The sequence below is a fragment of the Hemiscyllium ocellatum genome, chromosome 10, assembly GCF_020745735.1.
Source record: "Hemiscyllium ocellatum isolate sHemOce1 chromosome 10, sHemOce1.pat.X.cur, whole genome shotgun sequence".
Classification (NCBI taxonomy): domain Eukaryota; kingdom Metazoa; phylum Chordata; class Chondrichthyes; order Orectolobiformes; family Hemiscylliidae; genus Hemiscyllium; species Hemiscyllium ocellatum.
In genome coordinates, this window is record NC_083410.1 from 81,595,166 (window position 1) to 81,623,030 (window position 27,865).

General features: G+C 44.9%; 1 protein-coding gene and 1 pseudogene across 2 annotated transcripts in view; one reads left to right on the top strand and one right to left on the bottom strand.

Moving 5' to 3' along the window:
- Window positions 1–2,011: 2,011 nt before the first annotated feature.
- Window positions 2,012–3,178, bottom strand: LOC132819573 (uncharacterized; annotated as a pseudogene).
- A 1,052-nt stretch (window positions 3,179–4,230) lies between these two features.
- Window positions 4,231–27,865, top strand: part of map3k4 (mitogen-activated protein kinase kinase kinase 4) — a 211,545-nt gene continuing 187,910 nt past the window's right edge. Inside the window, exon 1 of one of the 2 annotated variants that reach the window (XM_060831662.1) lies at window positions 4,231–4,346. In XM_060831662.1, coding sequence (XP_060687645.1) covers window positions 4,309–4,346 — 38 coding nt within the window. In that variant the 5' untranslated portion in view covers window positions 4,231–4,308. Of the gene's footprint in view, window positions 4,347–5,731; window positions 5,877–27,865 lie in introns of those variants that run through there. The other variant, XM_060831663.1, reaches the window with a different exon arrangement.

The window sequence follows — 27,865 nt, forward strand, 5'->3', positions numbered from 1 at the left end:
GAGGGAGGGAGGGAGGGGGAAGCGAGGGGGAGGGAGGGAGGGAGGGGGAAGCGAGGGGGAGGGAGGGAGGGAGGGAGGGGGAAGCGAGGGGGAGGGAGGGGGAAGCGAGGGGGAGGGAGGGGGAAGCGAGGGGGAGGGAGGGGGAAGCGAGGGGGAGGGAGGGAGGGAGGGAGGGAGGGGGAAGCGAGGGGGAGGGAGGGAGGGAGGGGGAAGCGAGGGGGAGGGAGGGAGGGAGGGGGAAGCGAGGGGGAGGGAGGGGGAAGCGAGGGGGAGGGAGGGAGGGAGGGGGAAGCGAGGGGGAGGGAGGGAGGGAGGGGGAAGCGAGGGGGAGGGAGGGAGGGAGGGGGAAGCGAGGGGGAGGGAGGGAGGGAGGGGGAAGCGAGGGGGAGGGAGGGAGGGAGGGGGAAGCGAGGGGGAGGGAGGGAGGGAGGGGGAAGCGAGGGGGAGGGAGGGGGAAGCGAGGGGGAGGGAGGGAGGGAGGGGGAAGCGAGGGGGAGGGAGGGAGGGAGGGAGGGGGAAGCGAGGGGGAGGGAGGGAGGGAGGGGGAAGCGAGGGGGAGGGAGGGAGGGAGGGGGAAGCGAGGGGGAGGGAGGGAGGGAGGGGGAAGCGAGGGGGAGGGAGGGAGGGAGGGGGAAGCGAGGGGGAGGGAGGGAGGGAGGGGGAAGCAGGGGGAGGGAGGGAGGGAGGGGGAAGCGAGGGGGAGGGAGGGAGGGAGGGGGAAGCGAGGGGGAGGGAGGGAGGGAGGGGGAAGCGAGGGGGAGGGAGGGAGAAGCGAGGGGGAGGGAGGGAGGGAGGGGGAAGCGAGGGGGAGGGAGAAGCGAGGGGGAGGGAGGGAGGGAGGGGGAAGCGAGGGGGAGGGAGGGAGGGAGGGGGAAGCGAGGGGGAGGGAGGGGGAAGCGAGGGGGAGGGAGGGAGGGAGGGAGGGAGGGGGAAGCGAGGGGGAGGGAGGGAGGGAGGGGGAAGCGAGGGGGAGGGAGGGAGGGAGGGGGAGGGAGGGAGGGAGGGGGAGGGAGGGAGGGAGGGGGAGGGAGGGGGGGAGGGAGGGAGGGGGAAGCGAGGGGGAGGGAGGGAGGGGGAAGCGAGGGGGAGGGAGGGAGGGAGGGGGAGGGAGGGAGGGAGGGAGGGGGAAGCGAGGGGGAGGGAGGGAGGGAGGGGGAAGCGAGGGGGAGGGAGGGAGGGAGGGGGAAGCGAGGGGGAGGGAGGGAGGGAGGGAGGGGGGAAGCGAGGGGGAGGGAGGGAGGGAGGGGGAAGCGAGGGGGAGGGAGGGAGGGAGGGGGAAGCGAGGGGGAGGGAGGGAGGGAGGGGGAAGCGAGGGGGAGGGAGGGAGGGAGGGGGAAGCGAGGGGGAGGGAGGGAGGGAGGGGGAAGCGAGGGGGAGGGAGGGAGGGAGGGGGAAGCGAGGGGGAGGGAGGGAGGGAGGGGGAAGCGAGGGGGAGGGAGGGAGGGAGGGGGAAGCGAGGGAGGGAGGGGGAAGCGAGGGGGAGGGAGGGAGGGAGGGGGAAGCGAGGGGGAGGGAGGGAGGGAGGGGGAAGCGAGGGGGAGGGAGGGAGGGAGGGGGAAGCGAGGGGGAGGGAGGGAGGGAGGGGGAAGCGAGGGGGAGGGAGGGAGGGAGGGGGAAGCGAGGGGGAGGGAGGGAGGGAGGGGGAAGCGAGGGGGAGGGAGGGAGAGGGGGCGGGGGAGGGAGAGGGGGGAGCGGGGGGAGGGGGAGAGGGGGGAGGGGGCGCGAGGGGGGGAGGGGGGCGAGGGGGGGAGGGGGAGAGGGGGGGGAAGGGGGAAGGGGGGAGGGGAAGGGGGAAGGGGGGAGGGGAAGGGGAAGGGGGGAGGGGAAGGGGGAGAGGGGGGAGGGGGGAGGGGGGAGGGGGGAAGGGGGGTGAGGGGGGAAGGGGGGTGAGGGGGGAGGGGGGAGGGGGGGAGGGAGCGGGGGGGGAGGGAGAGCGAGGGGAGGGGGAGCGAGGGGGAGCGGGAGCGAGGGGGAGGGGGAGGGGGAGAGGGGGGCGAGGGGGCGAGGGGGGGAGGGGGGGAGAGGGGGGCGGGGGAGAGGGGAGGGGAGCGGAGTGGGGGCGAGGAGGGGGAGGGGGGCGAGGAGGGGGAGGGGGGAGGGGAGCAGAGTGGGGGCGAGGAGGGGGAGGGGGGCGAGAGAGAGGGGGAGGGGGGCGAGGAGGGGGAGGGGGGCGAGGAGGGGGAGGGGGGCGAGGAGGGGGAGGGGGGCAGAGTGGGGGAGAGGGGGCAGAGTGGGGGAGCGAGGGGGAGCGAGGGGAGGGGGGAGCGAGGGGGAGGGGAGCGAGGGGAGGGGGAGCGAGGGGAGGGGGAGCGAGGGGAGGGGGGAGCGAGGGGAGGGGGAGCGAGGGGAGGGGGAGCGAGGGGGAGGGGGAGCGAGGGGAGGGGGGAGCGAGGGGAGGGGGGGGGACGGGGGAGGAGGGGGGCGGGGGGAGGGGGAGAGGGGGGAGGAGGGGGCGGGGGGGGAGGGGGAGCGAGGGGAGGGGGAGCGAGGGGAGGGGGAGCGAGGGGAGGGGGAGCGGGGGAGCGAGGGGGAGAGGGGGGAGGAGGGGGGCGAGGAGGGGGCGGGGGAGAGAGGGGGGAGGAGGGGGCGGGGGGCGAGGAGGGGGAGGGGAGCGAGGAGGGGGCGGGGGGGAGGGGAGCAGAGTGGGGGCGAGGAGGGGGAGGGGGCGAGGAGGGGGAGGGGGGCGAGGAGGGGGAGGGGGGCGAGGAGGGGGAGGGGGCGAGGAGGGGGAGGGGGCGGGGAGGGGGAGGGGGGCGGGGAGGGGGAGGGGGGCGAGTAGGGGGAGGGGGGGCGAGTAGGGGGAGGGGGGGGAGTAGGGGGAGGGGGGCAGAGAGGGGGAGAGAGGGGGGAGAGGGGGGGAGCGGGGGGGGAGAGGGGGGGAGCGGGGGGGAGAGGGGGGAGCGGGGGGGAGAGGGGGGAGGGGAGGGGAGCGGAGTGGGGGCGAGGAGGGGGCGGGGGGGAGGGGAGCAGAGTGGGGGCGAGGAGGGGGAGGGGGCGAGGGCGAGGAGGGGGAGGGGGGCGAGGAGGGGGAGGGGGCGAGGAGGGGGAGGGGGGCAGAGTGGGGGCGAGGAGGGGGAAGGGGGCGAGGGGGAGGAGGGGGAGGGCGAGGGGGAGGAGGGGGAGGGGGCGGGCGAGGGGGAGGGCGAGGGCCGAGGGGGCAGGGAGGAGGGGGAGGGGGTAGAGGGGCAAAGTGGGTAAGGGAGGGGGTGAGGGGAGTGGTGTGGACCTAATGAGGGAGTCATGGAGGGAACCGTCCCTACTGAAAATGCAGATATCTTTCCCAAGTCCCAACACCTCCCCCTATTTATTTCTCAGCCCCCCTCCCCAGATCTGACGAAGAGTCCTGCCCGAAATGCCGGCTCTCCTACTCGACCTGCTGTGCTTTTTCCAGCTCCACACTTTATCGACTCTGACTCTCCACCACCTCCAGTCCTCATTATCTCCCACGAGTGGCTATGAGCCAGTGCATTTACAGCAAAAAGCTGCTGCTGGTGGTGGTTCTTCCATACAGGTTGGTGTCTGAATGACCAGCAGAGCTTGACAGAGTGGCACCAATTACCACGAAGAGAAAGACTGACCTCCACCAGCCAGCAAACAAACACCCTCCACACACATCAATTAATTTAAAAAATCTCAACGCTTCGTCTGGAACCTACACGAAATAAATAAAACCTTGCCGGGGAAAGTCTGGCAACATCTGCGGAGAGAATAAAAAGTTAGCATGTCGACTCCAGACACCGTCCTGAAGAGGTAAATTATCTGGATTTATGAAACAGCGGAAGCTTCCCCTCTGAGGGCCTGATGCAAAGAAAACAAAAAAAAAATCACCACGGTTGGAAAAAGTAAGCAGCCGATTCGTTTCCCCTTTGTATTTCTGGGGGGGATAGAAAACAGTTGACCTGTTCCTTCCCACGCGAATAACTGCTGTGAATTGATGAGCGGGAGTTAATATGCTTCAGGTTGATGAGACAATGGAAAATGAGCACAGAGGTGTGCACACACCTGGAGGCAGTGTTTTCAGTTGTTGTTGTTGTTGTTGTCCGTCTTGCTGCCCTCTGCCGGCTGTAGCCGGTTGCCCTAGTTACCACATACCGGTCGCAAGATGGCCGCCTCGGTAGTAGAGAGGCGCCCGAGTGCTGGCTGACGACTCAGTCCCTGCAGCTTGCAGCCACTGGGTGGACTCCCACTATTTGTTTCTTTTTTTCCCCCTCCTTCTCCCCCCTCTCCAGAAAACTTCTCTCTTTTGAAGACGACAGCAACAACAACAACTCGTCATGGCGTGCACTTTGCACCAGTAAGGCTACCGACATGGAACCGTCCGAGCTGCAGCCGCCCCAAATGCAAAGGTACAACAGAGGGCGACGGCTAGCGAGGAGAGGGAAGGGGCAAACGTTTTATGTACGTTTAAGCGAAGGGTTTGCAACGTGATGGAGGTTTCGAGAGTCAACCGAGTGGGGAGGGGTATATGCAGGGCTGCAGACTGGGCCGCAAGCAGCTCCTGCCAAATAGTGTTCTCCTGGTGGCTAGCATGGGGGCCACAGCCCCCGCGCTTGCGCACAGCGACCCTCGCCGCTTCCTGCCACATAGTGCACAGAGGAAAAAAATACTGCAGCTTTTGATTTGCACTGTGAAAAGGGGGAAAACCCCATGCAACATAATTTTAACTTCTTGCATTCTGTAGAAGAGTGGATGAGGTTACGTATGCATACAGGTGTTTCGGCATAAGTTATAGTTAATTGCAGGAAATTGTTGCGAATGAGCGAGTTTCGTTTGGGAAAACACTGACAATGGTGGTCGGATTCTGCTGCAAAACAAAAAAAACTAAATGCATAAAAATAAATGCTCTAGAATGGCTGTACTGCTGTTCAAAAAACAAATCTGAATCATTGAGCTGGTGGGTGGTGGAGATGTTACAATATTTCACACATTCTCCTCGGCCCATTGATACAAAGGAGTTTAGCAAAAGGTGCGTCAGGTCATGCACAATATGCTCAAAACTGCACGAATGTAATTCTTTTTATAACAATGTTTTGAGATTTATGAACATTCAAAAGTAACCGTTTGAAGAATTGTTACTGACCCTGCTTGCAGGGTAAAATTACGGCTGATTTAGAACTGTATGGCAGTTTCTAAACTGGAGAAAGTCCGGCTGATCCCTCCACTCCCTCTTTACAGATAAACAGTCTCTAGAATTGCGAAGCTATGCTAAGTTCAACAGCTTTGTGAGCCAGAGCTCGTGTCCACCTAATTCTGTCTCTCATGGAAAACAGTTTTATATTGTTAGTTAAAAATCTTAATTGGTAACCTTAACAACATTTGTATCAGTATTTTTCTTTATCCCAAAAGCTATACAGCGACCTCAGTGCCCGTAAGGCTCTTTTGTGTGCTAGAGTTGTTTTGAAACATTTTCTCCCCTCGTGGAACATCTAATGCATCAGTGAACAATTTATTCAGATGTTTTAAAATAAACGACACGGTGATAGGATGTATGAAATTAGCCGAATCTCAGGACTTTTACATGCATTGACCCGGTTTGTGCTAGAACCGGAATCTGGTGTTCACCGGAGGCGATGAAGTTGAAAAGAAGTGCAGATTGTTGAGTATCTTGTGGACGTGGTGTGGGTTGCTCGTTTTTTGAGAAGTCGCAACGTAAATTCTGGGAAGAATATTCTAAGTTCAGCGTTTGAGTGGGAGTTTGCGACAAATGTGATGTAGATTGAGAACAAATCCACAGAATGAATTGATGCTGAAAATAACTTTGCAGTGTGATTAGCTCACGTTGCTTCTATCCTTGTTTGTCTGGAAACTTGTACAGCCGATTGAGGAGAACTATTGTGCCGATCGGACGGCGGAGTGTTTCAAGCTGCGGTTTTAATGTACTTCAGGGCAGCGCTGCATTTTCCGGAATATTTTGTTTTTCTAGGGTGCGGCCGTTTCGTTTGCAATTTAGTACGTCTAAGTAATGCTGCTATATGTTTATTCTGGAATTAAGGATGACTGAAGTTTGCGGTGCAGCAAGGCTAGTGATTAGCATGATGCTTTATGACCATTCATTGCCATTTCTGAACAACTGTTAGCACGCAAAATGCCAAATTATTTCTAATCGATTAGTTTTCTCAACTAGCAAAATGTTGAGCTAAATTTTCGCAGGAATTATCTTCCTTTTCCTCGCTCTTTCTTTCCTACCCACTCCGAAATTAATTTCTGCCCCGGAGAGTGAGATAGGTGTAATTTTGCCCAAATTCTGGATGCGTAGAATTTTCCGTTTTTTTAAAGGTATTGTCTTCAGTCCCTGCCACAGAATATTCCATGACTGAGTCCATCTTTTTCTCTCTGAAGCTGAACCACTTGACGTCTCATCTCGCCCTGAGCTGAGCTCTGTCACATAACTGCTTTCATTAACAAGGCCATCTTCTGAATGGCTCATCATTTCTTTGTTACCTCAAGTATTAAAGAATTAAAAATGTTTCCCTTGCTTGCGTCCTGTTAACTAACCTTCACAAACGTAGGGTTTCTCCTTTTCTTAGCACGTAAGTCCTGTTCAAGCATCATGTGATCTCAATTGGGCTCCCCTTCTGTGAAGGCCTCATTCTGAACATTTTCCTGATCATCAGATCCTTCAATGGCTTTGGGTCTAAACTCTTGCAACTTGAGTGAAATGTTTAAGATCTGGAGGGGTCTTGTCATGGTGAATGTGGAAAAGATGTTTTAGAATCAAGAACATGGGGTCATTATTTCAAACATGAGAATTTCTTTTCTTGGTGGGTCATGAATCCTTGGAACTCTGCTTCCAACATATTTTTTAGAAATAGTCTTTGAATATATTTAAAGCAGAGTTAAATTGTTATTATACAAAGGATAAAAGGTCATAAAGTTAAACTGGAATGTGCAGTAATCAGGTCAGTAATTCTTTATCTTGTGTTCACATAGGCTTGAGGGGCAGAGTGGCCTTCTGATTCATGTGTTCTGCATCCTTTTGAAATCTCTGCTCACCTTCAGTTTTGTTTTTTTGTGTTCTTGATTTTCACATGCTTTATCGGTTATAGCTATGCCTTCAACCACCTTGTGCTAAGATTTGGAATTGGTTCTCTACATACTCTATCTCTCTGCTGCTTACGTTTTTTTTTTAAACCCTAACACCGACCAGGCTTTCACTTATTTGTCCTATTATAATCTGTAAAATCTTGTTATATGAGATTCTGATGAAGTGAGTTGGAAATACAAGTTGTTGTTAGACTGGAATTTGGGACATGTAATTTGATGCAATTGGACTGAAAATGTACTACTAGCTACCCACATGTTCACATCACAGTAGACTGCTTACTAAATATATCTCTGCTGTGCTTCCTGAACCACTCGTTTTAATATTTGTCAGCTAGTGTGTCTTGGAACCCTATTATGAAAATTCCACATATGTTTAAAAACTAAATGCTGGACTGACTATTGGATGAATCACCTAGGCATTCTTTTTCAGTGAAGGAATTGGTTTGTAATATTACAATTGTGAACTCTGAGCATGGGGATGTTTCATTATTTAATTAGCATAATTGTTCATCCAGGCCCAGTATCTGAAGCCACTTTTGTCATTGTGAAAATGAAAGCACCTGTTTTTCCCCCTCCTCCTCATTTCTTCCTTTGTTATTCAGTTACCAAAACTGCATATGAAATTTCCCAACTCCTAATTTTTTCCTGTGATTAAATCATCATATGGATTTTTCAGCACTGCATTATTGTATACTCAGTGAATTAACACACAGGATAAAACTACATTTGAAAGAAATTATAATATTTTCAAACCTTAAACATGTTATAGAGTCATTGAGATGTACAGCATGGAAACAGTTGCTTTGGTCCAACTCGTCCATGTTGATCAGATATCCAAAATTAATCTAGTCCCATTTGCCAGCACCTGGCCAATACCCCCTTTAAATCCTTCTTATTCATATACCAATCCAGATGTCTTTTTAAATGTTATAATTATACCAGCCTCCACCACTTCCTCTAGTAGATCATTCCATACACTCATCACCCTCTGCGTGAAAAGGTTGCCCCTTAGGTCCCTTTTAAATCTTTCCCCATCTCACTCTAAACCTATGCCCTCTAGTTCTGGACTCCCCTACCTGGGGAAAAGACCGTGCCTATTTACCCTATCCATGCATCTCATGATTTTATAAACCTCTATTATAAGGTTACCCCTGAACTTCCAACATTCCAGGGAAAACCCCTCCAAGCGTATTCAGCCTCTCCCTATAGCTCCAACTCTGGCAACATTCTTGTAAATCTTTTCTGAACCCTTTCAAATTTCACAGCATCCTTCCTATAGGAGGGACACCAGAATTACACAATATTTCAAATGTGGCCTAACCAGTATCCTGTCTCAAGGCAGTTAACAGCATTAAAGTTATGAAGTAGTTTTGTAGGATAGTCATCTTGAGAAGTGTAATGTAGGAATCAAACCAGCTGATTTCTGTGCAGCAACACTGTACAAATGGCACTGAATTGAGGACCGGATAATCTGACATTGTTTGAGAATAAATATTGGCCAGGACACGCACAATGAATTCTTGCTGTTTGAAATAGCCCTGTATAATAGAGTCATAGAAACGTACAGCACAACAGACAGCTCAGTCCGACTCATCCATGCCGACTCATATCTTAAATTAATCTAGTGCCATTTGGTCCATATCCCTCTAAACCCTTCCTATTCATGTACATATCCAGATGCCTTTTAAACATTGTGATTATGAGCCTCCATCACTTCCTCTGGCAGTTCATTCCCTACGCTCAAGCCTCTGCATGAAAAAGTTGCCCCTTAGGTTCATTTTAAGTCTTTCTCTGGACTCCTCTACCCTGGGGAAAAGACCTTGACTGTTGGCTCTATCCATATCCCTCATGAGTTTATGAAGCTCTATAAGGTCACCCCCTAGCTTCAGACTTTCCAGGGAAAATAGTCCCAGCTTATTCAGCCTCTTTAACTTAAAACCTCCAACTCTGGCAGCAACATTATAAATTTTTTCTGAACTCTTTCAAGTTTCCCTTTTGATAGGGAGGAGACTAGAATTGCACAAGGTATTCCAAAAGTGACCTAACCAATGTCTTGTACAGTCCCAACGTGACCTCTCAATCCTATACTCCATGCTTTGATCAATAAAGGCAAACGTACCAAACAAGCCCCTTCACTACATAGTCTACCTGTGACTCCATTTTCAAGGAAGTTGCTTATATTCATTTAAGGTGGCAAGTGAGTCTTTGTTTGTTAGCTTTGTTTATTTTGTTTTTGAGTTTCTGAAAAGGGTTGAGTTTGCTAACTCAATGATTGTTACTCATGAATCAAAATAATACACCACTGCTGTATTTTATTTGGTTTCCAGATATTTAGTTGCAGAAAGTTTCCCTGTTCGGCAGGCTGTGTGACAAATTAGAGATGAAGTTGTTCAGAGAGATGGTGAGCTCAAGCTGGATGTTTTTTCAGTATATATTCAAAGAGTACCATGGACTTGAAAATTAATAGTTGTGAAACATGGAAAACAATGACAGTAACAGGGACATAACAGTTTACAGAGGAACCTCTATTATCTGAACGAGATGGGCGAGCATTATTTCGTTCGGATAATTGATTATTCGGTTAATCGATTCAATGCCTTTCCTCTGGGGCTCGGGACTTTTCTATTAAGTCTGTTCACCATTCAGGAGATAAGGCAGCACCACAGCATGTGCGAGGCTCCGCCCCTAAAACCCATCCAACACAGCCCCCCTGCCCGCCCCTCAACACCGCACCACCCCCCCCCCCCCAGCCCCATCCAATAATGCCCTCCGCCCGCCCCAATACCTCCCACTCCTGCCTGCCCCCAGCACCTCCCTTCCCTTACTCCCTCAATACTGCCCCCGATAGCACACCGCCTACCCCCAAACCGGTCCAGCTCCGCCCCTGCCTGCTTCCTCCCCCTCTGGGGCAGCCAGAGTGTGGGCACCAATAGTAAGACTGCTATCTTTCTGTGGTAAGTCTCCAAATAGCATACGCACACCTTTTTAAACTGCAACTTTTTGGTAAGTTCCACCTCTGTCCCGTACCGGGCAATGTTAGAGAGAATATCCTGGGAAAGGGGGTTTAGGGTTTACCCCTCTGTAGAACTCAAGAAAACTGTGGGGGGTGGGGGGGAGGGATGGGGAAGAGAGTGCGGGAGGTCAGTCATTTGGAGACAGTGCCATCTACATCCAGGACTGTTCTTGGCAGTGATAGGTTTTTAATCGATATAAACAAAAGACGCGATCAGGGTTGAAACAGCTCTTTCTTGTAATGTTTCTATTGGTACCTTGGGATCTCCTTCGGATAATTGAGATTCCCATGTAATAGGATATGGTAAGGTATGTTGCTGGACTCGTAGTTCAGAGACCTGAGCTTATATCCCGCAAACGTTCATTCAAATTGTCACTTCAATAGCTTAGAGTTCAAGTTCAATTAAATTTCGAATTAGAAACCAACCACATATTTGTAACTGAAATGACTTAAAAACTCATCTGGTTCACAAGTAACATTCAGGGAAGGAAACTGACTCTTGCCTTATCTGGTCTACTTGAGAGTTCATATCCATACCAATGCTTTATATTGCAGGTTTCATAATTGAATATGAATTTCACCAACTTCTATGATATTTATCAGTGCATTAGCTCATGTTCAAAGTTTGAGAGAAGATTTGTAGCTCAGGTGCTCGTTGTTGTGGTTCTGTTCGCTGAGCTGGGAATTTGTGTTGCAAACGTTTCGTCCCCTGTCTAGGTGACATCCTCAGTGTTTGGGAGCCTCCTGTGAAGCACTTCTGTGATGTTTCCTTCGGCATGTATAGTGGCTTGTCTCTGCCATTTCCGGTTGTCAGTTCTAGCTGTCCGCTGCAGTGGCCGGTGTATTGAGTCCACGTCGATGTGTTTGTTGATAGAATCTGTGGATGAGTGCCATTCCTCTAAGAATTCCCTGGCTGTCCTATGTAGTGTTTTGTGCAGTCCTTGCATGGGATTTTGTACACTACATTGGTTTTGCTCATGCCGGGTATCGGGTCCTTCGTTCTAGTGAGTTGTTGTCTGAGAGTGGCTGTTGGTTTGTGTGCTGTTATGAGTCCTAGTGGTCGCAGCAGTCTGGCTGTCAGTTCAGAAATGCTCCTGATGTATGGTAGTGTGGCTAGTCCTTTGGGTTGCGGCATGTCCTCGTTCCGTTGTTTTTCCCTTAGGCATCTGTTGATGAAATTGCGCGGGTATCCGTTTTTGGTGAATACCTTGTATAGGTGTTCTTCCTCTTTTTGCAGTTCTGGTGTGCTGCAGTGTGTTGTGGCCCTTTTGAATAGTGTCCTGATGCAACTTCATTTGTGTGTGTTGGGGTGGTTGCTTTCATAGTTCAGGACTTGGTCTGTGTGATTTTCCTGTATACCTTTGTGCTGAATTCTCCATTCGGTGTTCTCTGTACCATCAGAGCTGGAATCGGAGCTGGTTGTCCTTTTCTTCCTCTCTCGTGAATCGGATTCCTGTGAGTGTGACGTTGATGATCTTGTGTGTGTTCTCTATTTCTATGTTTTAATGGTTACAAAGGTGTCGTCCACATATCTGACCCAGAGTTTGGGTTGTATTTGCGGTAAGACTGTTTGTTTGTTTTAACCTTTGCATTACTGCTTCTGCTATGAGTCCAGAGATCGGTGAGCCCATGGGTGTTCCATTGATTTGTTCATATATCTGGTTGTTGAATGTGAAGTGTGTTGTGAGGCACAGGTCCAGTAGTTTAAGTATGCCATCTTTGTTAATAGGTTCAACGTCCTGTTGTCTGTTATGTATGTCCAGCAGGTTGGATATTGTTTCTCTGGCTAGGGTTTTGTCAATAGAGGTGAACAGTGCCGTTACATTGAATGAGACCATAGTTTCTTCTTTGTCTATGGGTATATTAGCTCATGTCTCTGGTTTGCTAGTTCATTGGTGTTTATGGATACGTCACCATATCTCCCTAAGGAAAAAGGGAAATGCTACTGTCCCTCAGATGCTGGATGAATTCCCTCTCGAGCTTCAGCCCTTGCATCTGTAAGAACTTTGGACAGGAGTCTGGATGAGGATGTGAACTTATGGGGTTTGTGCATTGAAATATATTTTTCGTACATTTTATTTAAGTTGGACCTCAGTAATGGGGTTTTATTGTTGTACTTCATTTCAACATAATAATACTTTTAGTGAATGAGTAATGTATCCAAAGTCAGTTTCAATATTTACAATAAAGTAAAATTGAAAGCCCCAACTTGTCTGAGCATCACCAAATTTGGTTAATGTTTGAGAAAGGTTATAATTGCATTAGAATATTCAGAGAAAGTTCAGATTTCTGGAAAAAAAAGTTAGCCTTTTAAGGCAAGATTGAGCAGCTTGCTTATTAAAATTTAGAAAAATGAGAAATTATCAAATTGAAGAGAGGATTTTGAGGGGACTTGGAAGGGTGGATGCTGTAAGTGTGTTCAGCTTATAGGTGAAACTGGTACAAGGGAAAATATTTCAAAAACTGTGTCTCTCCCATTTAAGATTAAGGTGGAGTTTTTTTTTGATCTGTGAATTGTTTCTCTTCCCTTCACCCATCACCGACAAAAGGAGGCTTAGTTATTGAATATGTTGAAAGCCGAATTAAATTTTGTTATTCGAGGTTATGGGATGCAGAGAGGAGAATGGAGTTGAGGTCATGACAGAGCAGAACTCAGGTTGAAATAAGAGTAATGACGTTGACCCCCACCCAACCGCAACATCGACATCCTAGTGGTTAACATTGACCGGAAATATATACTGGATCAGCCAAATAAATATTGTAGCTACAAGAATTTATTAGATGCTAGGGGTTTTGCAGCAAGGAACTCGCCTCACTCCCTAGTGCCTGTCTACCATGTTCAAGGCACAAGTCAGGAGTGTGATGGATTACTGTCTATACCTGGAACTCCAACAAGACTTGAAGCTCAACACCATCCAAGACAAAGCTCATTTAATTGGCATCCGTGCAGCATTTTGAACTTTTATTCCCTCTGTTAAAAGTGTATGTTGGTAAGTGTGTACCATTTTACAAATGCAATACAATTTGCCAAGATTCTTTGACAACACCTTCCAAACTTGCATTCTCCACCACCTGGAAGATCAAGGCCAGCTGGAATATGAGGATACTACCCACTTCAATGTTGTTTTCAAATGTCACATTCTTCTTCTTATGATACTGGGTAAACCCCTCTGCTAATTTAAACCAGCTGCAAAGAGAAAGTTCAGCTCACGCCATAATTTGTTAAAATTCAAGAGGCAAAGAACCATCACCATCTTCCAGGTGGTGGAGAATGCAAGTTTGGAAGGTGTTGTCACTATTTAAAGTAAAAATTAACAGCTTTATTCTTTAAGTCCAACAGGGAATATTAAAGCTAACAATTATTATAACTCCTTTCTCTTTAAACCTATCCTTTACCCCTCACTCTAGAATACTTGTCCAACAGAAAAAAGTCCTGATTTAAAGATTTACAAAAAAAAATCACTTTTCAAAAAACCAGTCAGCTTAGTCGATTTTCCTCTGTAGATTTTCTCTAGGTCAGTTTTGATGTTTGGCGTGCACACGTTTTATACACAGGTACCTTTCAGAAAGCTCTTCAACTAGTAGTCTATTTGTGGATGTCCTTGGCAGTTCTTTGAACTGTTCAAAATGAGGAAAGAAGCGAGTCAAACACTCTGGACAGGCAGGAAAAAAGCAGAGAACAAGGTAGCACTGATAAATTAAACTGCATTTATTTCAATGCAAGAGGCCTCACAGGGAAGGCAGATTAACTCAGATTAACTAGGATCATGGGACTGGGATATCATAGCAATTACAGAAATGTGGCTCAGGGATAGATTGGACTAGCAGCCTAATGTTCCAGATAACACATACTATAGGAAGGATAGAAAGGCAAGAGAGGAGGTGGTATGGCGTTTTTGGTAAGTGATAGCATAATGGCTGTTCGGGAGGATATTCCCGGAAATACATCCAGGGAAGCTAAGTGGGTGAAACTGAGAAATAAGAAAGGAATGATCACCTTATTGGGATAGTATTATAGCCCCCCTAATAGCAGGAAATTGAGAAACAAATTTGTAAGGAGATTCCAATTATCTGCAAGAATAATGTGGTTATGGTAGGGGATTTTTAACTTTCCAAACATAGACTGGGATTGCCACAGCATTAAGAGCTTAGATGGAGAGGAACTTGTCAAGAGTGTACAAGACAATTTCGAGTCAGTATATGTCAATACCTACTGGAGAAGGTGCAAAACTTGACCTCCTCTTGGGAAATAAGGCAGGGCAGGTGACTGAGTTGTCAGTGGGGGAGCACTTTGGGGCCAGCAACCATAATTCTATTAGTTTTAAAATAGCGATGATAAAAGATAGACCAGATCTAAAAGTTGAAGTTTTAAAATCAAGGAAGGCTAATTTTGACAGTATTAGGCAAGAACTTTCAAAAGCTGATTGGTGGCAGATGTTTGCATGGCTGGAAATGGGCAGTCATCAGAAATGAGATAACGGGAGTTCAGGGCAGAATATTCCTGTTAGGGTGAAAAGAAGGGCTGGTAGGTGTAGGGAATGCTGGATGACTAGAGAAATTGAGGGTTTGGTTAAGCTAAAGAAGGAAAAGTATGTCAGGTATAGACAAGATAGATCAAATGAGTACTTAAGTATACTCCTGCTGCTGTGGTTCTGCTCGCCGAGCTGAAAGTTTTTGTTGCAAACGTTTCGTTCCCTGGCTAGGGAACATCATCAGTGCTGTTGGAGCCTCGTGTGAAGCGCTGCTTTGATGTTTCTTCCGGTATTTGTATTGGTTTGTTCTTGCCGCTTCCGGGTGTCAGTTTCAGCTGTAGTGGTTTGTATATGGTGTCCAGGTCAATGTGTCTGTTGATGGAGTTTGGGGATGAATGCCATGCTTCTAGGAATTCTCTGGCTGTTCTCTGTCTGGCTTGTCCTATGATAGTGGTGTTTTCCCAGTCAAATTCATGTTGCTGGTTGTCTGAGTGTATGGCTACTAGAGATAGCTGGTCGTGTCGTTTTGTGGCTAGCTGATGTTCATGGATGCGGATTGTTAGCTGTCTTCCTGTTTGTCCTATATAGTGTTTTGTGCAGATAGACCAGCTATCTCTAGTAGCCATACACTCAGACAACCAGCAACATGAATTTGACTGGGAAAACACCACTATCTTAGGACAAGCCAGACAGAGAACAGCCAGAGAATTCCTAGAAGCATGGCATTCATCCCCAAACTCCATCAACAGACACATTGACCTGGATACCATATACAAACCACTACAGCTGAAACTGACACCCGGAAACGACAAGAACATCCATCAACAGACACATCGACCTGGACCCCACATACAAATCACTGCAGCTGAAACTGACACCCGGAAGCGGCAAGAACAAACTAATACAAATACCGGAAGAAACATCAAAGCAGCGCTTCACACGAGGCTCCAACAGCACTGATGATGTTCCCTAGCCAGGGAACGAAACGTTTGCAGCAAAAACTTTCAGCTCGGCGAGCAGAACCACAACAACGGATACCCGAGCTACAAATCTTCAATCAGATTTTAAATACTCCTGCTGCTTTTATACTCTAAGAGGGAAATCAGGAGGGCAAAAAGTGGACATGAGAGAGCTTTGGCAAATAGGGTTAAGGAGAATCCAATGGGTTATTACAAATATATTAAGGACAAAAGGTTAACTGGGGAGCAAATTGGACCCCTCAAAAATCAGCAAGGCAGTCTTTGTGTAGAGCCGCAGGAGATGGGGGAGATGCTAAATGAGTATTTTGCATCAGCGTTTATAGTGGAGAATGACATAGAAGATATAGAATGTAGGGAAATAGATGGTGACACCTGAAAAATGTCCATATTACAGATGAAGTGCTGGATGTCTTGAAACAAAAAAGCGGATACATTTCTTGGACCTGATCAGATGCACCTTGGAACTCTGGGAGCTAAGGAAATGATTGTTGGGCCTGATGAAGGGCTTATGCCCGAAACGTCGAATTTCCTATTCCTTGGATGCTGCCTAACCTGCTGTGCTTTAACCAGCAACACATTTTCAGCTGTGATCTCCAGCATCTGCAGACCTCATTTTTTACCCTTGCTGAGATATCTATATCATTGATAGTCACAGGTGAGATGACAGAAAACTAACGTGGTGCCACTGTTTAAGAAGGGGTAGTAAGAAAAGCCAGGAAGTATAGACCAGTGGGTCTAAAGTCAGTGGTGGGCAAGGTTTTGGAGGGAATCCTGAGGGATAGGATTTACACATATTTGGAAAGGCAGGGACTGATTAGGGATAGTCAACATGCTTTGTGCGTGGGAAATCATGTCTCACAAACTTGAGTTTTTTGAAAAATTAATAGAGGATTGATGAGGGTAGAACATTGGATGTAATCTATATGGACCTCAGTAAGGCTTTCGACAAGGTTCCTATGAGAGACTGGTTAGCAAGGTTAGATCTCGTGGAATACAGGGAGAACTAGCCATTTGGATACAGAACGAGACATGAAGGTAGAAGGCAGATGGTGGTGGTGAAGGGTTGTTTTTCAGACTGGAAACCTGTGACCAGTGGAGTTGCCACAAGGATCGGTGCTGGGTCCTCTACTTTTCGTCATTTATAGAAATGATTTGAATGTGAATGTAATAGGTGTAGTTAGTAAGTTTGCAGATGACACCAAAATTGGAGGTGTAGTGGACAGCGAAGAAGGTTGCCTCAGATTACAACGGGATCTTGATCAAATGGGTCATGGGCTGAGAAGTGACAGATGGAGTTTAGATAAATGCGAGGTGCTGCATTTTGGGAAAGCAAATCTTAGCAGAACTTATACACTTAATGGTGAGGTGCTAGGGAGTTGCTGAACAAAGAGACCTTGGAGTGCAGGTTCATAGCTTCTTGAAAGTGGAGTTGCAGGTAAATAGGATAGTGAAGGTGGTGTTTGGTATGCTTTCTTTTATTGGTCAGAGCATTGAGTATAGTAGTTGGGAGGTCATGTTGTGGCTATACAGGACATGGTTAGACCATGTTTGGAATATTGCATGCAATTCTGCTCGTCTTCCTATCAGAAAGATGTTGTGAAATTTGAAAGGGTTCAGAAGAGATTGACGAGGATGTTACCAGGGTTGGAGGATTTGAGCTATAGGGAGAGGCTGAATAGGCTAGGGCTGTTTTCCCTGGAGCGTCGAAGTCTGAGGGGTGACCTCATAGAGGTTTTCAAAATCGTCAGGGTGGTGGATAAGATAAATAGGCAAAGTCTTTTCCCTGGAGTGGGGGAGTCCAGAACTAGGGGACATAGATTTAGGGTAAGAGAGGAAAGACATTAAAAGAGACCCAAGGGGCAGCTTTTTCAAACAGAGTGTGGTGCATGTATGGAATGAGCTGCCAGAGGAAGTGGTGTAGGCTAGTAGAATTGCAATATTTAAAAGGCATCTGGCTGGGTATATGAATAGGAAGGGTTTAGAGGGATATTGACGAAGTGCTGGCAAATGGAACTAGGTTAGGTTGAGATATCTGTTCGGCATGGACTAGTTAGACCGAAGGGTCTATTTCCGTGCTGTACCTTTTTATGACTGTCTGGTTTTATTCCCCAAAACATTGGATAGTTTAATTAGTTTTAATTTTGTCAAAATACTAATTTCAAATTTGATTGGATTTTAGTATCTTAGACCATAATTTAATCTGGCCGAATTTGAATTTGTTTTTGTTTCATGGAACTCACCTATTTGTTTCAACCAAGTATTACATTCTTTCTTTGTTCAGGGCACTCTATGCTTTCAGTCCTTGCTAGCTTTTCAACTCTCTTAAAGGTACAGTGCACCATACACCTTCATAACACTCTGAAAATATATTGCTCTTTGTTTCTTGTTATCAGGACAAGATCCTGGAACTGCCTCCCTGACTACGCTGTGGTTGTATCGACACCATGACTGCAATGGTTCAAAAGGTGGCTTGCCAATATCTTAAGGATAATTAGGCATGATAATAAAAGCAGACCTTGTTAGGTTTGCTCACATCCCATGAACAAAGTTAAAATGTGATGAACTACTGTACAGCTATTCAGTCTGAACTCAAGATATCTTCATGGGACATTCTTCACAAAGAAATCCAATCTTCCATGTTAGAGAAGCCTTTTCTCAATGTGGTATATGTCACAGCTGCACAAGCAGCTTCGTGAAACTAGCATATAATTAAACTAATTCCAAAATCCATTTCCCTTGCGTCACTTCTACTTTATACACACCTGTTGAAGTACAAGTCAAAGATCTTGATGAGAAATGGATATCGCAGCAGGAATAGTGGCACATTTGCATCATATCCTGAGAAGAGATGCAGGGACTCTACTGTGCAAGTCATAATTATGCACTCTGTGTATTTAATCAAAACGTGATCCAGTAGGCATATTATCCATTTTGAGCCATTGCATTCACCTCATTTGAGCAAATCTTTCCTGATGTTTCCTGAGTGTTCTAAGGATCATTACATTTGGCTGTAAGTTAAAAATGTTCAGTTTAAAAATGACATGCTGGAGAAATACAGGACTGGCAACATCTGTAGACAGAGGGAGACTGTGTTAATGTTTTGAGGAAGTAATGACTTTGGAACAGAAGGGCTGAAAATGATGGATTTTATGCTGTTAACATGGGAAGGAAGAATAAGGGGGACAGATGAATCGGGTGCCCAAAGCAAGAGGCAAAGAGTTTTAATGATGGTAGAGTTGATGTAAATACAGAATAGAAGTTAACTTTCGGTGCTAACAACAAAAGTTTGCCACCTCTGCTGAGAGTAAGTACATGCAGACAAGACACTTAGGTGGGGAGAGAATCAAAGGGAAGAAAGTGCTCATGTTCTGAATATGTGGGAATCAACATTGAGTTCAGAAGGATATAAAGGGCCTAAACACAAAATGAAGTGCTGTTCTTCCAGCTTGCATTTGGCTTCCTCAGAGTACTGCAACATGCTGAGGACAAAAAATGTTGGCATCAGAGCAAGCTGCTATATTGAAATGAAAGACAAAGGTCATTGTTATAAATACAATTCCGAAGAGGAGTTATATTGAGCTCCACCTTAACTCTGTTCCTCTTGCCTCATGTGCTACCAGGCCTGCTGAGTTTTCTGGCACTTTGTTTTTATTTCAGATCTCCTGCCTTCACAGTACTTGGCTTCTATTTGTGGTTTTGGTGCTTTTCACAAAGGGGCAAACATTCTTTGCACAAGCCTTTGATTAATTTGAGTATTCCTCAAAATTTTTTCCTTTGGGATATCAAAAATCATTCAATACGCATACTCTTTTTATATGTAAAAATAGTGATGCAATCATGCTAAATTACACCCTACTATTAATGATCCAGTTTAAGATTCTGCTGAAAAGAACTAATTGGAACATTCACTGAATCCTTAAAATAATATCTATCCACTTTATTAGTTGGCTAATAAAGATTGTTGGAGGTCATGTGTATGGAAACAGTTGTAGTCTAGTTTTTAAGTGAATGGGTCCTGGATATGTGGCATGAATCAGCCTTTGACCTTAATTAACAAGGTAGTGTGTTAAATATCATTCCAGCTGGAGAATGAAAGGCAGATTTTTGTTGCACTTTAAATAATGTAGTCTTTACAATGCCTGAAGAAGATCTAGATTTCTGCAAAAAAAAATGCACAGCTTACTTCTTTCTGAAAATTAGATCTGGAGCAGTACACTCATTGACTCAGGTCCACCAGTAGTAGTCATGTACATTGTTGCAGTCTCAGACAGTTTCCAGGAGCCAGCTCGTCCTGCATTTACTAACCTGTGAATCACCAAAATTGTGTCTCATAAGAGCTCCTCTGATATGCCCACTTGGTCTTGTCAGCATAAAACTTTGGATCTTTACTCAATGAGTTTAGTTTAGAATCAGTTTTTAAATTTTTTTAATCAGCCCACACGAGGATGTTATTACATACCTATGTAGCAGGTGTATCTGAGCCTGGGTCACCAGGCTGAGGTAGGGACACTACTATTGTGCTGAAAACATCATGAAGAGTTTATTTAGAGATGCTCCTAGCAATTGCATGTGCAGCTAATCCCACATCTTCCTTTCCCTTACATCTCACGTCCAAGTAACTTGATAATACATGTACAGTATTATTAACAGCTGATTCATTGGTAGCTGGATAGGGAATTCCTGCTGAAACTGATGAGAGATGTAAGAAGCAATTTAAAATGCAGTCCACATGGTGCAAGTCCCAGGAGCATAATCCGACAAAATTTGACCCCGAATCAAGTAATAATAGGTGACCAAAGTGCTGTTCATCGGTTTTAAGATGATCCTTGAAGGAATGATCAGGTTTAAGTGTGTGGCAGAATTCTATAGCTGAAAGCACGTACTCAGTTGGAGGGTGAAAGGGATGCAGAAGAGACCAGGGCTGGAGGATCGCAGGAGTCCCAGAGGAATATTGCTGTGAAGGAAATTTCAGAAAATGGGGTCTGAGCACAAAGATAAGAATTTAAAATTCTTGAGGCGATATTGAATTGTGAGTCAAGGTAAATCGGCAAATGAAAGTGGCTGAATGCAATATGAGAATCAGGAAAAACCAGCTTTGACTAGGTTGAAAGTTGCAAAGCATGAAAGCTTGGAGGGCATTGCTTTATTATACAGCTTTGTCTGAACAATGCCATTCATGCATATTTATATCACTTTAATGTATAACATTTTGATTGTACTCATCAATTACCTAAATTTTTATGTCACTCCTTTTTAAAGATTATAATTTCCAATGAACAGTGAAAAGTTCAAACAGTAGATGAGTAATTTATTTGCCTCAGAATTTAACATGTCCCCAAGAATTTTAATTTTATAATTATTTTAATATTCTATAGTTAATTAAACTTGAGATTTTAGAGGAAGAATCACAAAGATGCAGGGGTCAGGTAAACTGTGTGTCCATGGCAAAAGCATATATTGATTGTGTATTTTACTTGGAACAATTTAACTAGCTGCAGTGCTGATGGTGTAATTACAGCGTGACAAGTTTATATACAGTTTCCTTTTTATACCTGTGTGCATTCATATTCATGTGTGCTTTTGCCCAATTATTCCCTGTACTCCATAACATTGTTTAAACTGAAGATTTGGTATTGATGTGAGAAGTCTAATATGGCTCTTCAATCTCAGTCATTACATTGAAATTTTAAAAATGATTCATGGTGTTCTAGAATGGTGAACAAACGATATTCAAATACTAGAGGTTCAAATTAATAGAAAAAAGTTTAAATAGCATTTTGCAATCAAGAACTGGGCAATTGTAAGAGGACAACTCATCAAAGGAAATGCTAATACATGCAGTATCATCAGCAGCAGTAATGAAAGATTAACGAATACCATTGCATTTCTATCATAACTTGAGTTAATTGAGGAGCCAGGAGATGAAGAACTAGTTACTAAATATCAACACCAGTCTTGAGTGAGTCAGTGAAGTGGCAGGTCTAGAAGTTAGAAGAAAAAGAGTTAACAAACAAATGGGTAGTGTATTTAACAAAACTGAACTGAAATTGACTGCTATTTAGAACCACAAATTCTTAGCGGGGAGAATGGATTTCTGCTCATTGCAAGTGGAGCAACGCAAAAGAAAACAGACCATAAGGCATAGGAGTATAAGAACATCAGTCAGCCATTGAGTAAAAAGAAATGATTAAAAATGGTGTCAGTTACAAATTTCAGCAAGAAAGAATGTTTTAAAAGTTAGTAGGGCCAGGGCAACTGTGCTGGTAGGAAGGACAATCGTGTTTGATACCTCTGAGTACATCTGCGGAGGGAGAAAAGAAAATTGGTGGTGAACAGGAAGCTGAATTGGCAACAGTTGTTAACAGCTGGGAATTGAAACAGGCAGGAAAATGCTGAATTTAGTCAAGTTAGTAGGAGTGACTAAGATGAATACATTTGCAGAAGAAAACACGGCCTCTGCTTCCATTAACACTTTAATTTGTTTTTTTTACAAAACGTGTGCAATACCAGCTTTTAACGTTGTTATTTGTGAGGAGAGGAGCTAGGTAGGACGATCAGAAATTCAACTCTATTGAATAGGATGCAAAAAAGTCTGATTTTATGGGGCAGTGGTTGTCGAGGCAATTTGGTATTGAATGAAAGGGTTTTGAGTGAGTTGGGACTAATTGAGTACTTCAATAAACTGCTTGCATCTGTTGCCGCTCATTGCAACTCGACCAGCACCACTGGCTGTGCCAAGTTCAATAACATGACAGATAAAGGATATGAACATGGGACAATGACACTCAGCCATTCATTTGGGGAGTGATTGCAAGTAATATAAAGAATTAAATGTGCTAACAAAGCTCTGGATTTACTTCAAGGTGTATTGAATTCAAATATAGCAACTTGCTTAAAATTGTACAGGACCCTCCTGAGATTCTAGTGCAGAAATTACATAGAAATACCTGAAGAAAGTGCAGGTAAGCAGACAGTGACAATAGTGTCAGAAAGGAGAGATTACATGTATTTGGAAAGGTTGAACAGGTTGGGGCTGCTTTATTTAGAAAAAAGAAGATTTTGAGAATGTCTGAATAAGGTTGGATTAAACACGTAGTTGTGGTGAGAATGTTTCCAATTGTGGGAGAACTTCAAAATTAGGCAACATTAATGCAAGATGGTTGCTGAAAAATGTAATGAGAGATGAGGCTCAGTAGGCTGATGGACCTGTTCCTGTACCAGAACCTTTTGTATGGGTCTATGTTTCAGTGGCTTTTTTAAAAATTTGGACCACAGGAAATGGTTGAGATGAGCAGTTTAGATGCTTTCAAAAGGCAATTAGACAGGTGTGTGAAAGAAAAATAAAGATTTGATGCAAGGTTAAAATAAGGCATTTCACATGTGAGGAGAGCTTGTGAATTTATAGACACCAACATGGGTGAGTTTGTTTGACTGTCATGTGACATGGGTAAATGACATATTAGAGAGTAACAGCAAATGAATGTGAGTGAGTTGAGAAGATTGGAGACATATGCTTTGAAAGTGATAAGTAACAGTGGATTAATAGGTGTTGCTCTTACAAACTAGATTTATGCAAAAGTGTTTTAAGCAACCAGGTTTGAAATTCCCTTCAACTAAAGGGATTATTTCGGCTTGCTGCTTAGTGTGGTAAGTGTAGTAAATGATATAGATGAAGTGCTAATTTTTGGAGATGCAGAATATGATCAAGTGAAATCACAGCATTAGCCAACAATAGATGTATTACTTTTACAAGTTCCTACAGGACTGTTACAAGTTTGATTACAACTTTGTTCTTGTTATTCATTATTTTAAATGATATTCTTATAAGACATGCAAGAATACTTATAGTGGAGTTCTACTGCTAATTCAATTTAACATGTTAAGTGGTACCTATAATGTGCTTGGAGAAACAGAGCTTGTTTTCTGAGGTTTTGGCTTCTACAGAATAGAACTTAATTACTGCATTAAATTTGGAATTTGTTTAAAATGTTGTGTTGTTCAGCTATGGATTCTATAGGATAAATTGGTAGAAGTCACTCACCCAGAATCTACCAGGCAGAAGACAGTTAAAATTTGAATATATTATCACAGTTATATAGTGGGAATTATCATACTGGGAATATGAGCCTTGGAATAAGAAACGTAAATTGTTGAACACCTTGTGTTAATTATCAATGCTAACTGGAGGTAGTGTTTTTCCTAAATGGTACAATTTCCTAAGGAGTCTTAAGTACTAGACAAATATGAAGCTCTAATGGCTGCACAGAACAATATACTCTCTACACATTAATATATGTCTATAATAATAAATTTCCAAATTGTCATGTCATATTGGTGTCAGAATTCAGGGTTTTGATTTTATTTGCATTCTCATGCTACTTTTGATTTGTATGTTTAGATGCTATGTGCTGAGTTATTCAAATTTCGTACTGGGATAATCGCTAAGAAATACCAGTTAAAACTGAGAGAGCAGAACATGTATCTTTAATGTATATCCATTGAGTCACTCTGCCAGTAGCTGAAACAAATGAAAATTATTCAGTCAGAGCTCTCAAATTGCTGGTTGAAGTAAAAATTACCAAATTATGAAATTGTGGCTTACAAACTTCATAAATAAGACTGACTGATTGGAGGAAGAAAAGGGGTGTCAAGGGGTTGTGCCAGATAGAAGAACTGTTGTCTACTGCTGTACAAGTTGAGTTGGTTGGAAGTGGTCGCAGGTGGGTAGGGGAGAAATGCAATCTGGTAGTAAACAAGATCCAGTCTCGCTAGTTGCCTCAGCTAGTGCAGGGGCATTTGGAAATGCTGAAATTAGTTAACTGACTCATTGTTTAGATTGCAGTAGACCATTCCATTCCAGACCTCAATACACCCTTGAAGATGAGCAAAGCTGAATTGCAGAAATGAGGTAATGCTAATATTGTTTCAAGCCAGTCAGTAAGGCCACATCTACGTCACATTCTTTTGTGGATAATGTTACAGCTAATTCTACCTCCTTAGTGTCACAGGTGCTCCCTGAAGTTTTGTTAATCAACTTGTTTAGACATGCTAAGACACATTTTCTGGAGCGGGTGAGACTTCAACCTAAGCCTTCTGGCCCAGTGGTATGGACACTGCCACGGCATCACAAGAACCCTAAAATATTTTAATTAACTTATTTAGAAATGCTATGCACACCTCTGGGACAGGTGTGACTTGAATCCTTGATGTCTTCTTTCCAACATTTCTTTCACACAAGTGAAGTCAGTTCTCAATCTTGTGTCTCAAGCTCAATTATCGAATGAACATTATCCTAAAGAGAAATGTTTATCTATATTACCTATATGATGGGCGGCACGGTGGCACAGTGGTTAGCACTGCTGCCTCATAGCACCAGAGACCCTGATTCAATTCCCGCCTCAGGCAACTGTTTGTGTGGAGTTTGCTCGCACTCCCAGTGCCCGCATGGGTTTTCTCCGGGTGCTCCGATTTACTCCTACAGTCCAAAGAAAAATGTGCAGGTTAGGCGATTTGGCCATGCTAAAATTGCACGTAGTGTTAGATGAAGGGGTAAGTGTAGGGGAATGAGTCTGTGGGTGGGTTGCTCTTCGGAGGGTTGGTGTGGATGTGTTGGGCAGAAGGCCCTGTTAAAAACTGGGTGGCAAGGTGGTTAGCACTGTTGCCTCACAGTGCCAGAGACCCTGATTCAATTCCCGCCTCAGGCAACTATCTGTGTGGAGTTTGCACATTCTCCCTGTGTCTGCGTGGGTTACCTCTGGGTGCTCCGGTTTCCTCCCACAGTCCAAAGATGTGCAGGTTAGGTGAATTGGCCATGTTAAATTGCCAGTAGTGTTAGGTGAAGGGATAAATATAGAGGAATGGGTCTGGGTGGTTTGCTCTTTGGAGGGTCATTGTGGACTTGTTGGGCTGAAGGGCCTGTTTCCACACTGTAAGTAATCAATTATATTTTATGGGCAGTGTTTTCTTCGAATGGCCCTTTGTAATTGATTTGTCAGAATGTTAGATGAACAGACTCTTAGCTCCTACTCGAGCCAGTGTTTCTTCACCTGACATTTTTTTAAACAACACAGTGGCTTGGGAATCTAAGAAAATGCAATGAATAATCATTATTGTTCTCTTCCACCAAGAATATGGTTAGCACAGCAAGTATTGCATATGCATTTCACAGGTTAGCATGTGAAGTATTATTATGAATGACTAACTTCTTTCTGGATCACCTAAAATTGGAAACGTGTGTGTGCATTCTTTTGAATTTGATTGTTTTTATTTTGTCTGAATTTCCTCATCATCTGTAATAAGTTTTTAAGATGGTACTTTGTTCCAATATATCACAATTAATTTTGGGTCTAGTCCAGGTGCACAACTGGCTAGTCAAAAGTCTTAATTCGTCTGTTTCTACCTTGCTGATGCAGCATTCACTTTCTGAGAGGACCTGGCCCTATTTATAAGAATGTGACTGATCTGTGCTGAGTAATATGGTCAATCCACGGTTACTGTAGATTTGCATGCTTGTTATCTGATGCTACATATTTAAATGCTTGACTACCAATCTTAACCTCTTAACTATGTTACCTCTCACACTACTCAAGTTCTGAAGAACCACCCTACAGAAAATCAGTGATATCAGTTATAAAGATGCCTGCCAGTTTCTCACTTTCATGCCAGTAAATCATTGTTCGATGCATTGATCTGCAACCTCCTTTTAGTAAGATATAACTGGGAAACGCCATCCTAGGCCATTTTGGATGTTCAAAGATTCCGCTTTTAAACCACTAAAGTAGTCTCATTTTTTGCTTTGTATTGCCATGCATGATGAGTAAATCCATCAAACCGGATGAACCGAATAGCTTTGATAAGAACTCATTAACTTGTAATAATCTTGAGACAAAAGTGAGAATTGGAAAAAGTGTGAGGAACAGCTCAAAATAGATGCTGTAAATATAACAGATATAGTAATGAATCCAATGAACAATTCAGGAGATATCTTTGCTAAAAACTGTGGGCTTAATATGAACTTCAATTGTATGATAGTAAGTAGCATAGTTATGTTTAAAGGAAAACAAACTAAAATACCTGAAGGAGGAAGGAGTAGAAGAATATAACAGGATGGGTTAGATTAAATTGAGTGTGAAGATGTTCATTGCTATAGATTAGCTTGGTCTAAAAGCCTTCTGTACTCTAAAAGTATTCTTTTCAGAACTGCATACTTGTCTACTGGAAACTTGTCTTTCTTAGTTTCTGTTTTGTGGTATGATGAATGTGCGCTTGTAGCAATGTGGAAAATCTACTTGCCTTGCATTCCTCTCCTAAATGGTTTGTACATTATTACAACAGTAGGGAGTGACCATCGTCTTCATTACGTAGAGCAGAATTTAATTAAAGAAAATAATCCACTCTAACCTAAACCATCAAGCTGTATGGGAGGGGCATGCATTTTAAAACAAAAGTCAGTTAAGTTAATAGGTTTTGCTAACTAGTAAATAAGGACTGATAGTGTTGTATTTGCAGTAAACCTAGTGAGTAAATTTAATTTGCACATGTCTGTAAAGCTAGATTTGAGAAACCTAAACAGTAATTACCCTGATCTTTGAAGGTGTCTAGACGAAAAGTGTGTTTGGTTGCATTTAGGGGTTTGAGGCCATGTTTATTCCTAGCTACCCTTTTAAATGATATATTAGTGAAATTCTAGATTAGTGGTGCTGGAAGACCACAGCAGTTCAGGCAGCATCCGAGGAGCAGTAAAATCGACGTTTTGGGCAAAAGCCCTTCATCAGGAATACCCGATGCTGCCTGAACTGCTGTGCTCTTCTAGCACCACTAATCCAGAATCTGATTTCCAGCATCTGCAGTCATTGTTTTTACCTATATTAGTGAAATTGTTTAGAATTTTCAAATAATCTGACAAGGCAATGAAGTTTGTTGTGTCAGGCTTTACATATGTTGAATTAAGCTTATGATATGTAAACACTCTATTTTAGATGAAAAAGATGAATTAACTTATTTGGTGATGGCTGGCTCTAACTTGACATACACATAGCAAACTAGCCAAGATTGTGCTGGTTTTGGTGCAGTGATACCACTTTTTTGCCCAAGTTAAAGGGTTGTGAGTAGAAGACCTAATCCAGAACTTGAGCACATTGCCCCAAATTGTCACGTCAGTATGATAGCAAGGGAAACCACTTACTTCCCAAACAATTTCTCACTATGATTCCATTTCAAGGCTTGAAAATTGTTGTAAACCCTCTAAACTGAAAGTGTGGGGACTTGGAGAGGAGGGACAGCTGTTCTTAATGTCCAAGATTCCACTATGGTCATTGCTGCCTCTGCTTGCAACCCCATTTGGGGTTCTGATGCTG